The following is a 12,085-nucleotide window of genomic DNA, read 5'->3' as shown; positions in this document are numbered from 1 at the left end:
TATACACCATTTGAGGGGCCTGTAATTTACGAGCGAGGGCTCATTTCACATGCGTATACTTCTTGGATATTTTTCGCCGAAAAAGTGGAGTTCGGCATGGCCTTCCTACGTAATTTTTTTTATTGGCGGGGGGGGGGGGGGGGGGGGGGGGGTTAGAGAGTGCCATATTTCTACTTAAATCATGCCTGAGTTTCTGGGTTTGTCATACGTACGGTTTATTATTCTTAGCTGTTCGCATAAAATGATCGTGAAGCTTTTTTTTTTTTTTACCAAAGAAGCTTTTCTCAGTCTAACTGGATTATTTCCACCACATTTTGAGTTGCATAATGCGCGCAGTTCCTTTTTATGAGATTTCTATAGCTTCGAATGTGACAGCAAGAACTATATATTAGAAAAGCTTTTTGACGGGCTAGTTGGTACATATCCATATTTGAAAGGGTGTGCGCTAAAAAGACGTACACAGGAAAAAGATAGAGACGACAGGAAAGAAGCGCAACTTCCAACTTTACCCAGTCAACCACGGATATCCGGGGTAGGTCCGAGTAAGGTCCGAATCTCCAGTGCCAGGCTGGGATGTCCATAGGGCATGCCTACGTACGTCCATATTCGGATATACGCATCGGAGATTCTGTGTATGTACGAGGGACGTTCGTTTTTAGATGGCTGGCGGACATCCGCCGGCGGATGTCCGAGGAGTATCCGTAAGCATCCCTCTTGGGATGTGAGCTTACATGGCATATATAATTTGTTTTCCCTCAGGCGAACATTTTAAAACAAATTCTATTTTGCCAATGCCAAAATTCACACAATCACATTTCTACCACCAACTAGTTTAATATTCAGATTGATTAAGATCACTCAACTATGGTGTTGATGTAAAAGAACCAGAATTAAACGAATCGCTTGGCTTTCTGGCGCCAGTGCTCATAATTAACGCCCTTTTATCCTGCAGCACTCCTTCGAGGTAACCGAGGCATGTAAAAACGTTAAAACAGATGCTTGGGCAAGATGCATGGCTACATGCCGGTGAAAACGAGGCATGTAGCCATGCATGCTGCCTTCCATGAAAACAAACCCGAATAAACTCCTACCAGGGGCCGCGGCAGAGCGGTAAGCTTAAAAGTCAACCCAATCCAATCTATCAGCCAAGCCAATATTTGTGGCGCGATGGTCTCGTTGGTTTTCGTCGCGCGGTGCTCCTTTCGACCTTTACTTTTGCTGCAATGTGCGGTTTGTTCGCTCTGTGGTTGCTTGGTTGTGCTACAAATGTGATGTGTCATCTACGCGCTCGAAAAGACGCTCGTTTGATTCTGAAGCTCTCGTGAAAAAGCTCCGGTGTCGCCTGACCCCTTGCCGAGACATGCTTTGTTGCTTCGGATGAAAGAAGCGGCCATGGTGTTAACACTTGCGAGGTAAGTAACTGTGCTTGAAAATTACTTTCAGGGTGTTGCTGTGGGATGACTAAAGCGCATTAACGCAGTTGTACTCTGTTGCGCTACTTGTTTGCCACGGAGTGGAAATTGCAAGCACTATGCATTAGCTGCCGCAAACGTGTTTCTCGTGTTTGTGAAAAAAAAGTCGAGACGGTGTGTAGTTGCATGGTGTGAATCTTAAGGCAATTGCGCGTAGGTTCATAATTACGATAAAACAGAATGCACGAAAAGCATAGTGCCAGGACGGTGTTAGTTTTTCAGTGCTTCGCGACTGAGTTTTTCTTTTCTGTTGCCTTTGCAGTGTGGATGTGGCCCGGCTACCGAGTGTATTGGTGCCTACATTAATTATGCCAAGCCGTGCAAAGCACAGGTAGGTTGAAAATGTCATATAAAAGTTGTACATACTTCCACAGCTTATCAATTTATTTATTAGGCTTGCCAAATGGAAGTCTCCAACCATCCACTCACTGCACAGTACTTTGCACTGTGCAGTAGCATTGTTTAGGACAGCTTAACTGTTGTGTTAAATTTGCGAGCTTCAGTCACATTTTTCACTTACTTCCCAATCACTGAGTGCAATGAGCTCTTGCAGTGCTTTGGTATAACTTTGCCAAACATGTTATGCCCACAGGGCTCAATGCTGAGCCAGATAGCAGGACCATATATGACACCCCTAGAGCCACATGTTCCTGGATTGTGACCAGACCTCTCTTTCTTACTCCTGTGCAGCTGTGGATCATCAAATATGCTGTCAGTGCCCTGATGCGTGATTCATCAGTGAGCCCTGTGGGCATTGTAGTTTCGACAGAGATTGTGTTTTGCTGCATCGTTGACAACGTGCTGTATAAGGTGCTCTCTCGTACTTTATTTTCTTGTCCATACAGTGTGGATGTGACTGACCTAAGCTAGCAGCTATATAGTACCTGCAGCTTACAGCAGCAACCTTCAGGTAAGTTTGAACTATAGTGCAAGTTTGACCCTGTCACATAATGGATACTTTCCTTCTGTTTGCTTTGTGCAGTGGAGGGTATCTAGCTATACTGCAGTGTTCTTGTACAGTAATTGATAAAAATTTGTGGGATGAGAGTTCTTTGTGAAACATTTTCTCTGTACTGTTAGCCAGAGCAATTTAATCAAAAGCCTAGAATGAGGAGGGGACATGGATACTCGATCTTATTGAACAAATTTCAGCTGACTGCCTGGCGAGGCAATGCAAAAATAAATATTTTCGGAAAATCGACATCCAGCAAACTTTTCTCTATGAGTGTACCTTGTGCCCAACCTAAGTCATTAGCTAGCTTGCAACGATGTGGTAAGGATCCCTACTCTTGCACTTGAATTTTTTTGACCATCAGTATGGAAGTGACTGCCTGTGGGAGTAGCCATGGTGTCTTGCAATGTAAAAGACAAAAGAGCTACTACTGGGGCGAGTTGGAAATACATACTTGAAGGAATTGTTGAGCGCTATAAAAACACTGAAAACGCACAGGACGAAGCGCTTTCTAACTACTGTTTAATCTCAGAAGAAACATGACTATATACACACATTTGACGACAAGAATGAAGGAAAAACAGGTAAAATTTACGCGCGCTTACAACAGCCGAAGATTACTGTTCTTGAGGGAGGTTAATTCTGTTCCCCCTAACATCACTGAAGGGGAGCTGACGCATTGCTTATCTGGTTTGGTTTGGTTTGTTTTGGAGCAATGTGCATTGCAAAAGCTTTGATAATTTCTTGTTCCCGTCCGTTTCTAGCCCTACCTATTACCTTGGTGTTTTTTAGCAAGGGTATGCATTTACAGTGTGCGAAATGAGCTGCCAGATTCCCGGACTTTGCAAGTTGTTCACATGATCTTTCGTGTTCCCGGAGCCTCTTGTTAAGGCATCTTCCCGTTTGCCCTGCGTAAGTTTGTTGGCAGCTGAGCGGAATGCTGTAAATGACGTTTTCGTCACACTTTACATAGGTGTTTTCATGTTTGATGTTGCACCCAGGTTTCTTTTTGTGGTCTTCATTCTCGTTGACCTTTTTACACATTCCAATGAGCTTATTGGCAGCTGAAAAAACCACCTGAACTCCGTACTTGTTAGCTGTCCTCCTTATTCTGTGGGAGATATTGTGAACATACGGCATCACGGCAGGGCGTCCCTCGTAGCTCGTTTTCTTAGTTTTGTAGGACCCAGTAACTTCTCTTAGTAAGCTTTCAGCAGTACAGCAAAGTAACTGCTCCGGATAACCGCTCTCCTTCAATTGGGAGACCTGTTGGTCTACGCTGTGAATTATCGAGTAGGGTCAAGATTTTTTTATAGCTGGTTTCAGGCAAGACGTAGCTACAGCTCGCTTTACAATTCTGGAATGACTGCCATCTGCCATCACAGAGCGTGGTGTTGAGGTTCACATGAGCCTGGATACTATGCTCTGTTATGGCAGATCACGCAGCAATGTTGTTTTGCTTCGCCCCGCCACGCATCACAGATCCTGCAAACTTTTGCGGCCAACAGTACCGTGTTATGGATGAGGAAACGCCTAATGTACTTGTGGCAAGTGGGTGAATCTCCTTGCAATGGTCAAACAAATGCCAGTGTGCTGATTATATACGAAGTGCATGATGACTTGTGCATGATACACATTTGCTGCATTTATATTGGTTATGCCTATGCTTTAATTCTTAAGTTCTTAATTCTGAATTCTTAATTTAAGTTGAGAATGGCTGCGAAAAGAAGTGCCAATGAGGACATTGTGGCACTCAGAGAAAGCAATGCGCTAAAAGAGGAGCTGGGAGCCCTCAAGAAAGAAAATTCGAAGCTGTGGCAGTTAAACATGAAGCTGCAGGAGCAGCTTCTGAAATGCCTCTCAGCTCCAGGTTAGTCTTGTATGGCAGTATGCCTACTTCTTAATCTGGATACCGCTTGCTACAGCCTGTAAGTTATTACTTTTTTCTTGTAAGCTCGAGTGTGTTAAAAATACACAAGTGCATTATAAAAAGGACTTCTTTTTGGGAAAGCAAGTGTTAAAAATTTTGCATGTTTATTACATTCCTCATTGGTTGTAGAAATGCAGTTTTACACTAACTCCATGGCTTTAATGATCCTAACGTCTGCATCACAGTGGAAATGTGAACTTTAGCTGCATATGTTCATGTTCTTAGTGGAGCTTAGATAAATTACCTAAAAAGACCAAAAACAAAAAGATAAGAAAGTATGATGAAACAAGAAAAAATGAACTTGCTAAACGGGAAGTCTAACACAGCAAACGTTTTTGTCAACAGCTGCTGAAGTGAGCAATGTGGCTAGCATTGCACTCGTTGAGAATGCCGCTGAAGACACCCCTCCAAGGGCGGTGACACCGTTACCACAACAGTGCCACCCCATCCTGTCACTGGAAGGGCCCACGCTGCTGTCATCTGAAGTACGCAATGCGTGCTTATCAGCTGAGGAAGGTATGGAAAGTCATCAGCAGCACTCCGGAATCATGTCTATTATCTGTGCCCTGCCGCGGTGGCTCAGTGATTACGGCGCTCGGCTGCTGACCCAAAAGACGCAGGTTCCATCCCAGCCGCGGCGGCCGAATTTCGATGGAGGCAAAATGCTAGAGGCCCGTGTACTGTGCAATGTCAGTGCACGTTAAAGAACCCCGGGTGGTCGAAATCTCCGTAGCCCTTCACTGCGGCGTCCCTCATAGCCTGAGTTGCCTTGGGCCCCAGTAAACCCCAGTAAACCAATAAACCATGCCCACTACCTGTAATTGCCAGTGACATTGTTGCTGAGTCCTTAACCTACCACTGGGCACATTTTTTTCAGTTCGCAGCAAGTTTATAGCCCGTTTTTCAAGCTGCAAGGATAGCCTAATGACGGAACGAACAGGGAAGGGTATAGAAATGAGGAGCTCGTTACAGCATAAATAGGAAGGTAGCCAACAGTCATTGAAACCAAAGGAAGCATACGAGAATGTTTTTAAATCACTATTCATGATGCTAATGGGAAATTCATCGGTACGGGCAGCAGCCATGTTGAGAAGGCTTGAAATTAACCTCAGGACAGCGCAGTGCGTGTAACATTAAGAGACAGAAAGAGAGTAGTGCGGTAGTATATGGTATGGAGGACAGGTGGTGAATGGTCCATTACTACTTATGAAATAGATTCCAAAAAAATGTAAACATTGCAGACGAGATTAGGAAATCTGTCGGCTGTAGGATGGCTGTAGCTGGCCCAATACTAAATTGGGGGTCAGTGGGTAGTGCTTTTAACCTGGTTTGGGCATAGGCAGGATGATGAAGTTCACCACCAGAAATAACTGCATTTTGCTTTTCTTTCCTATGCATTAAACGCAAGTACTAAGGGGTAGCTAGCTGTCTTGCCATAAGTATGGATAAAATTGATTCCATATTTCATGTCTGCATAACAAAAGAATAATCTAATTATTTATTTGATATGCTTCGAGGCTGAGGGTATTGATTTCAGCGTAAATTGTATGAAATGTTGTTCCTACTGCACTAGTCTGAATTGTGGCTTAATCTCTGCTAGGTAAATATCAAGCTTGTGTTGTGCCATATTGCGTGCAGACATGCCGGCTTTGGAAGGAGGTGAGGCATCTGTGGTGTCTTCAGAAGTACACCTTCCAGCAGTGCCTGCTGGACCGCCTGCAGCAGAACCACGGCCAGTCCAGGGTGTTTGTACTCAGACAGACAGTGGAAAGGTGAAAGCACCTAAATTTCATGTCTTATAAAATGTGACTTTGAGAACTGCTTGCTGTTGCATCAGTGGGGGTAGCATGCACATATATTCATTCACCGGTGTTGAATGTTTAGCAAGTTGATACTTGTCTATACTGGCTATAGCAGCATAAATAAGACGTGGCACCAGCATTCACTTGCATCTGTAAATTTTTATTCAAGAAACACAGATGATAGAATGGAAGAAAAAAAAGAAACAGAAAAAAAAGGTCACCATCCAAATCGAGCAACATTTGTCCTGCTGCGAAAATTTACTAGACGCTCATGAAACGAATTTCACCTCTACATGTAATTGTTATATCTGCCCTTTTATTCCCTTAGGTAATCTCTGGTGTCGCAGTACAATTAACCAACTCCTATACATACTTGGGTGTAACCTTAAGCCAAGATCTAAGCTGGAATGCGCATGTCACTAACATTCTATCATCAGCTAACAAAACCCTTGGTTTCCTGAAACGTCATTTGCGCCATGCACCGCCAAACGTTAAGCTTCTTGCCTACAAGTCCCTGGTTCGAACAAAACTAGAATATGCATCCCCCATTTGGAGCCCTAACCAAATCTATTTGTTAAAATCACTAGAATCGCTACAGAACCGAGCCACTAGATTCATTCATTCATGTTATTCATATGATATCAGCATGTCATCTTTAAAAGCAGAGTTGAGCCTAGCAAACCTTGCCTGTCGTCGTCGCATCGCCAGTATGTGTTTATTTCAGAAGTTTTTTTACAGCTCATTGCGTATTCCACCCTACATTAGCCCTCCAGGACGCATTTCACTCCGTCTTGGTCATCCCCTGCAAGTTTCCCGTCCACAGACTCATACCACAACGTTTGCTGCATCATTCTTTCCTCGCTCAGCCAAACACTAGAACGGCCTTCCACACGACGTCGCTGCAACCACCTGTCCATTCTCATTTTTGAATTGTATAAACGCCATATTTAATGAATAACATCTTTGTACACAAAATTTAATTCTATTTGTACCCACCCCTTATGTAATACCCCCTAACTGGGGGTCTTTAAGGTAATAAAGTGAAGTGAAGTGAGGTGAACGGAGTGGATTCCAAGAGAAGGCAAGCGTAGCAGGGTGCGGCAGAAAGTTAGGTGGGTGGATGAGATCAAGAAGTTTGCAGGGATACGGTGGCGGCAACTGGCAAAAGGACAGGGTCAGTTGGAGAGACATGGGAGAGGCCTTTGCCCTGCAGTGGGCGCAGTCAGGCTGATGATGATGCATGTGGGTGTCTTATATTTTGGTGTATGCTTTTCAGCTGTGCACTCTTTCTTAGCATTGTCATGCATAGTAAACAAGCTAGATGCTTTACAAAATTTGTCTATTAGGCCAGTTCGTTTAGCACACTGAATTTTGAATGCACGAGTAAGGACGGAGGAGAAGTGTTTGTCCCGTTCACTTCTGTCCTTCATCATTACCAGTGCTTTTAAAATTCAGTAAGCTATATCCATTTTATTTTGGTGGTTTAACGACAGGTATATGGGACTAGTTTTGGTCAGGCTTGAACAGTCAGATGTTTATTTCTTGCGGCTCGTGCAGTTACTTTACAGGTTCAGTTTGGTCCACAAAGGTAGCCCATATAGTATTGATGATCACTAAAATTTTTCCACATGATCATGCTTAGTGCTGCTTTTAAAAAGAGCACTGGCAGCTAGCACGCCAATGAGATGTTAGGGGTCAGTGCAGGTTGAGCAGTAGAAGAGCCTGTGTTGCAGCCATGTGCCCCACAATGACAGCAAAAGGGGAGGCATGAGGGTGAAGCATGAGAGGCCAGCTCTGTGTCGGAAGGGTAGCTTGTCTTTGTGTGTGGTCTTTCGCATTGCTTAGTCATCATGACATGTCTTGAGAAGGGCATCTGGTTGCTATAGAAATTTCGTGACCATTCCACTCTACAAGGGGCACCATATCATGTGAAGCACAAACAGCACGGCTTTTTTGTGTGCTGTTCTTATTTTTTTAGCATTTGTTACTGTGCGCACATACTAATTGGCTATGTCCAGCAAGGTAGAGCCATTTTTCTGAAATTATTTGCCGATAGCATTCCAAACATGAATTCAGATTAGCATTAGCCAGTTACAAGCACTGCATGCAGTTACCTTTGATACTCCACTGCTGTTAAGAAGTGCCACTAAATGCCCATCGCACTGTTAATGTCCACGCTTAAGTTCTGCAGTTATTTTCAAGTTTTAAATGATTTTGACCTTGGTGCTGTGGCAAGTGCTAACACTGAGTTTTAAGCCAGAATGCACTCGGTAAACAATGATAATTTGTACATTATGTACGTCCCTTTCAGTTCGGCATGCCATTTTTCTTTTTCCTGCAGGTACACCTGGCCAATGGCCACGAAATATCGAAAGAGGCATACGATGCTCTCATGGCGCTGCCAAAAGATTCGCTGTTTGTCAAAAGAGCGGCAACCACATTGTGGTCAACAGAAGTGCTGGCTCAGCGCAGCTTGACCGGAACGCTGTCCAACAGATTCCTGGCAGAGGGTGGGGACAAGGCACCGCAGAAGCCACTGACGCTGCTGAAGGTGGAGACGATAAGGGGTAATTATTGTATTCTACTGGGGTTAGCACATGTGCATATTGTCATATTGCATTAACATATGAAAGGAGGCTATCTCGACCTTGGCAATAGCTCATGAGAAGGTAATAATTATCAAACACTATTTGACTCATATTAGAATGGATCAATTCATTGCATGGCTTTTGGTTGTGCACGAGAATTCATGTGCAGTTAGCTACTTGACAGGCACAATGAGAAGCATTTGGTAGAGATAAAAACTTCCTACAGAGCTGAGCCGCTAGATGAGTGTATGACATGAGCACTCCACATCTGTGGCAACAACCAAAGAACATAACTTGTTTTGTGATGCTAAAATGTTGAGCTGGAAAGTTAGGTTCTTAAGAGCTGCGCATTTTTAAAACCTTTAAATGTGCACTGAACAGGAATCAGAACTCGTCTTTTTGCCACGGGAACCCGATCTACACATTCCAAGCATTCTTAGAAACTTTGAATTATTGCCCTGTGGGGCTGATTTTCCTCATTTAAATGTGATTAATGTCTGGCTCCCGCCTTTTTTTTTAATTCTCCGCAGTCGGGGAGGAGTCAGCCAACGCATGGAGTGCCTTGCAGGCAGTCGCATGGCGGCTTTGCTTTCGTTTTTATTTTGCTTTTTTTTACATTTCCGTGGATAAATAGATCTATTCAGAGACTACATAGCTGCAAATTAGGCCCACAAAAATAAAAATACGCGTGGACTCTGCTTTCGCCAATCACTCCGTATCGCTCCGCCGATGGCAGAGCGGCAAGCCGCCACAGGACTGGTTGAAAGATTAGTCGACTCCTCCCACTGTCTGCGGGGGAATTAAAAAAAAAGGCGGGAACCGGGTGTTTAATTCGATTTAAACTAGAGAAACCGACTGCACAGGGAAATAATTCGCAGTTTCTAAGAACGTTCGGAATGTGTAGAACGAGTTCCATCGGTAAAAGTATGAGTTCAGATTCCTCTTTAGTGCACCTTTAACGCAAACGCTGATGGTATCATTCTTATGTATCTTCCTGTCCTTTTTTGTTATTGTTTCATCTTTATTGCCTTAGCAAAGGCACTAATTATGGGATGGTTTAGCACAAACATATTCTCGGGAAATGTACGCAGTTCGACCTGTTGTACACTTCGCATACATAGTAGTGCTTGGTGTTCTTTGGCTTTGTGTTCAGGACCATACCATGTATGCATCTGCTAGGGCACTGGGCACTGCCTGCATTCTTACAATTGACAAACGCTTTTTTCTGATGACCTTAGTCATTTTTCTGCTTTACACTTGGCGTGAATATTAAGGCGACATGCTCATTTTGATGATGTAGGCAGTGCAAAGTGTCACAGCAGCTGTCGTGCTTGCAGTATTGGCACTCATGGCCTTTGCACATGCACAAGATTTGGCAGCATAGCTTTGTGCAACCTTTCTAGAGTGGAGAAAGTGATTTGTTTACATATCTGCTGAGATTTACCCAGAATCAGAACACCTTGTTGCACTATTACTCATATTAGGCAGAAGTCTTCTAGGCTTAATTCTAGGCTCATTTACAACTTTCTTTTGATGTGCTGTGTTTTAGGGTGTTTCGCTTAAATTTGCTCACCATTACTGCTGCACTGTTCTGTTGAGATTGCACATGCTTCTACACTTACTAAGAGCAGAAGGAATGGCATTGTGCATCGTCAGAGCTACAGCTTTGTGCCCTAATTGTGTTACAGGTGTTGAAACATGGACGGTCTCACACCAGGATTTGGCCCTTTTCATGTGTGAATCGAACTATGGGTTCATTTTCTAACCCAATTTTCGCAGCAATGAATGACTCTGCAACATCAACATGGCCCCAAAGCCATACAATTAATTTTTACAAAGAACTAAAGCTGGATGAGGTTGTCCTCTGTGTCCCTTTGATATGATCAGGCGAATGAATTTGCTTATCATGTAGCATACTGTTCTTTGTTACAACAAGCCGTGGCGTTACAAGTAGATGCGGCGGTTTTTGTAGTGCTGAGCTAATTGTCAGGCTAAGACTTACTGTATGTCCTGGAAATTGGTTCTACAACAACAATTCTGCCGAAGCCAGAATAATAACAAAGCTTGCGCTATTTTTAACTCTTATGCCTGATTTTCTTTCAGTGTTCTTCAGGCATTATGCCCGCAGTCGGGGAGTGACGGACGAAGCAGCCACGGATGCTGAAAAAAGCATAAGACTGTGGCTATCACAGAAAACTTGCGAACTTCGCCGAAAGAGGCCCGCTGCTTCAAAGAGCTAAGCGAATCAGAATAAATTTTGTTTATTTTTTCTTTTCTACATGCCCTTGCAATTTCTTTTGGCAATCATACGAATTGAGTATTGGCGTATGCGTGCAAATTTTGTTTAATTTTCTTTCCCTAAAATTTCTATTGGTAAGTGTAAAAATTGAGTGCTGGTGTATGCATGCTGTTATGTGTATCCTAATGCACTGCATCGCTATCAAAGCACATTGAATTTGCGTTTTTCTCACGGCCACTCTGCGTACACACAACTCTTCTCTTTGAGCTCTCCAGTGATAGTGAACAACTGCGCAAGCATTGCAGAAGCTGGCGGTTTAACTGTACTTGTGCAGTTTATATCAGCAACAGTACCAAAGACAGAAGAGGGCAGCTGTCGAGCTCACACTTGCCTCCTCACGTGTGAAGTTGGCGTCTTGTGGAGCCACACCTTGCCTGCTTCACCCACGTGCGCTTCTTTTCAACCTGTTTTCTCGGTACCAGGTATGCTCGTTATGCTCCACAGCGGGCGGTACATATCGTGAAACAGGCAAATTGTTCCCGAAGGCTCCTAACCCGGTCAGCACGGCACCAAATTAAATCACATCAGAAAACACCAGACCGGGCCACACCAAAAACATCAGCCCGGGTCACACCAGACCCGGTAACACCAGACCCGGTAACACCAGACCCGGACACACCAGACCGGGACACACCAGACCGGGTCACACCAGACCGGGTCACACCAGACCGGGTCACACCAGACCGGGTCACACCAGGCCGGGTCACACCAGGCCGGGTCACACCAGGCCGGGTCACACCAGAACCCGTGTCTGAATTTCCGGTCTGGTGTAAACACCAGATACGGGCTGGTGTTTTTTTCGACTGGGAAGGTAAGGACTGGAGGTCTTCTTACCTTCCAACAACTTTTGATGTTTAGGAAAGCCTCAAGGGCTCCACTACAGAAGCTATAGAAGCAAACCATGCAGCCTGGTTACTTTTGAGAAAGACGGTACGTTCCATGCTATCCTTTTTGTACCCCTGTGTGGCAGAATTGTGTCCCTTCGCTAGACAGGTTAGCGTTTTTCGTTCACGGGCGTTCACTGAGCTTCTTGTACGCGGCG

The 12,085-nt window shown here is 44.2% G+C and overlaps 2 protein-coding genes across 5 annotated transcripts in view; both read left to right on the top strand.

The window, feature by feature from the left end:
* Ttc26 (tetratricopeptide repeat domain 26) overlaps positions 1-12,085 on the top strand; it is a 127,015-nt gene that overhangs the window by 106,322 nt on the left and 8,608 nt on the right. The window lies entirely within an intron of this gene.
* LOC149345683 (uncharacterized) lies at positions 1,163-12,081 on the top strand. 2 transcript variants are annotated; one of them, XM_089586186.1, is made up of 5 exons: positions 2,513-4,294; positions 4,700-4,870; positions 5,993-6,126; positions 8,498-8,723; positions 10,848-12,081. In XM_089586186.1, the coding sequence occupies exons 1-5, from the start codon at positions 4,138-4,140 to the stop codon at positions 10,982-10,984; spliced, it is 825 nt and encodes a 274-aa protein (XP_089442312.1). In that variant the 5' UTR covers positions 2,513-4,137; the 3' UTR covers positions 10,985-12,081. The 2 variants fall into 2 exon arrangements, 1 of the variants encoding a protein (XP_089442312.1); XR_016292334.1 differs by lacking the exons at positions 2,513-4,294; positions 5,993-6,126; positions 8,498-8,723; positions 10,848-12,081 and adding exons at positions 1,163-1,412; positions 1,735-1,803; positions 2,318-2,382 and having other exon boundaries at positions 4,700-4,976.

The sequence above is a fragment of the Amblyomma mixtum genome, chromosome 4, assembly GCF_055824585.1.
Source record: "Amblyomma mixtum isolate Tamu chromosome 4, ASM5582458v1, whole genome shotgun sequence".
NCBI lineage: Eukaryota > Metazoa > Arthropoda > Arachnida > Ixodida > Ixodidae > Amblyomma > Amblyomma mixtum.
Note: the sequence above shows the minus strand (reverse complement) of the source record. Positions and strands in the feature narration are given on the sequence as shown.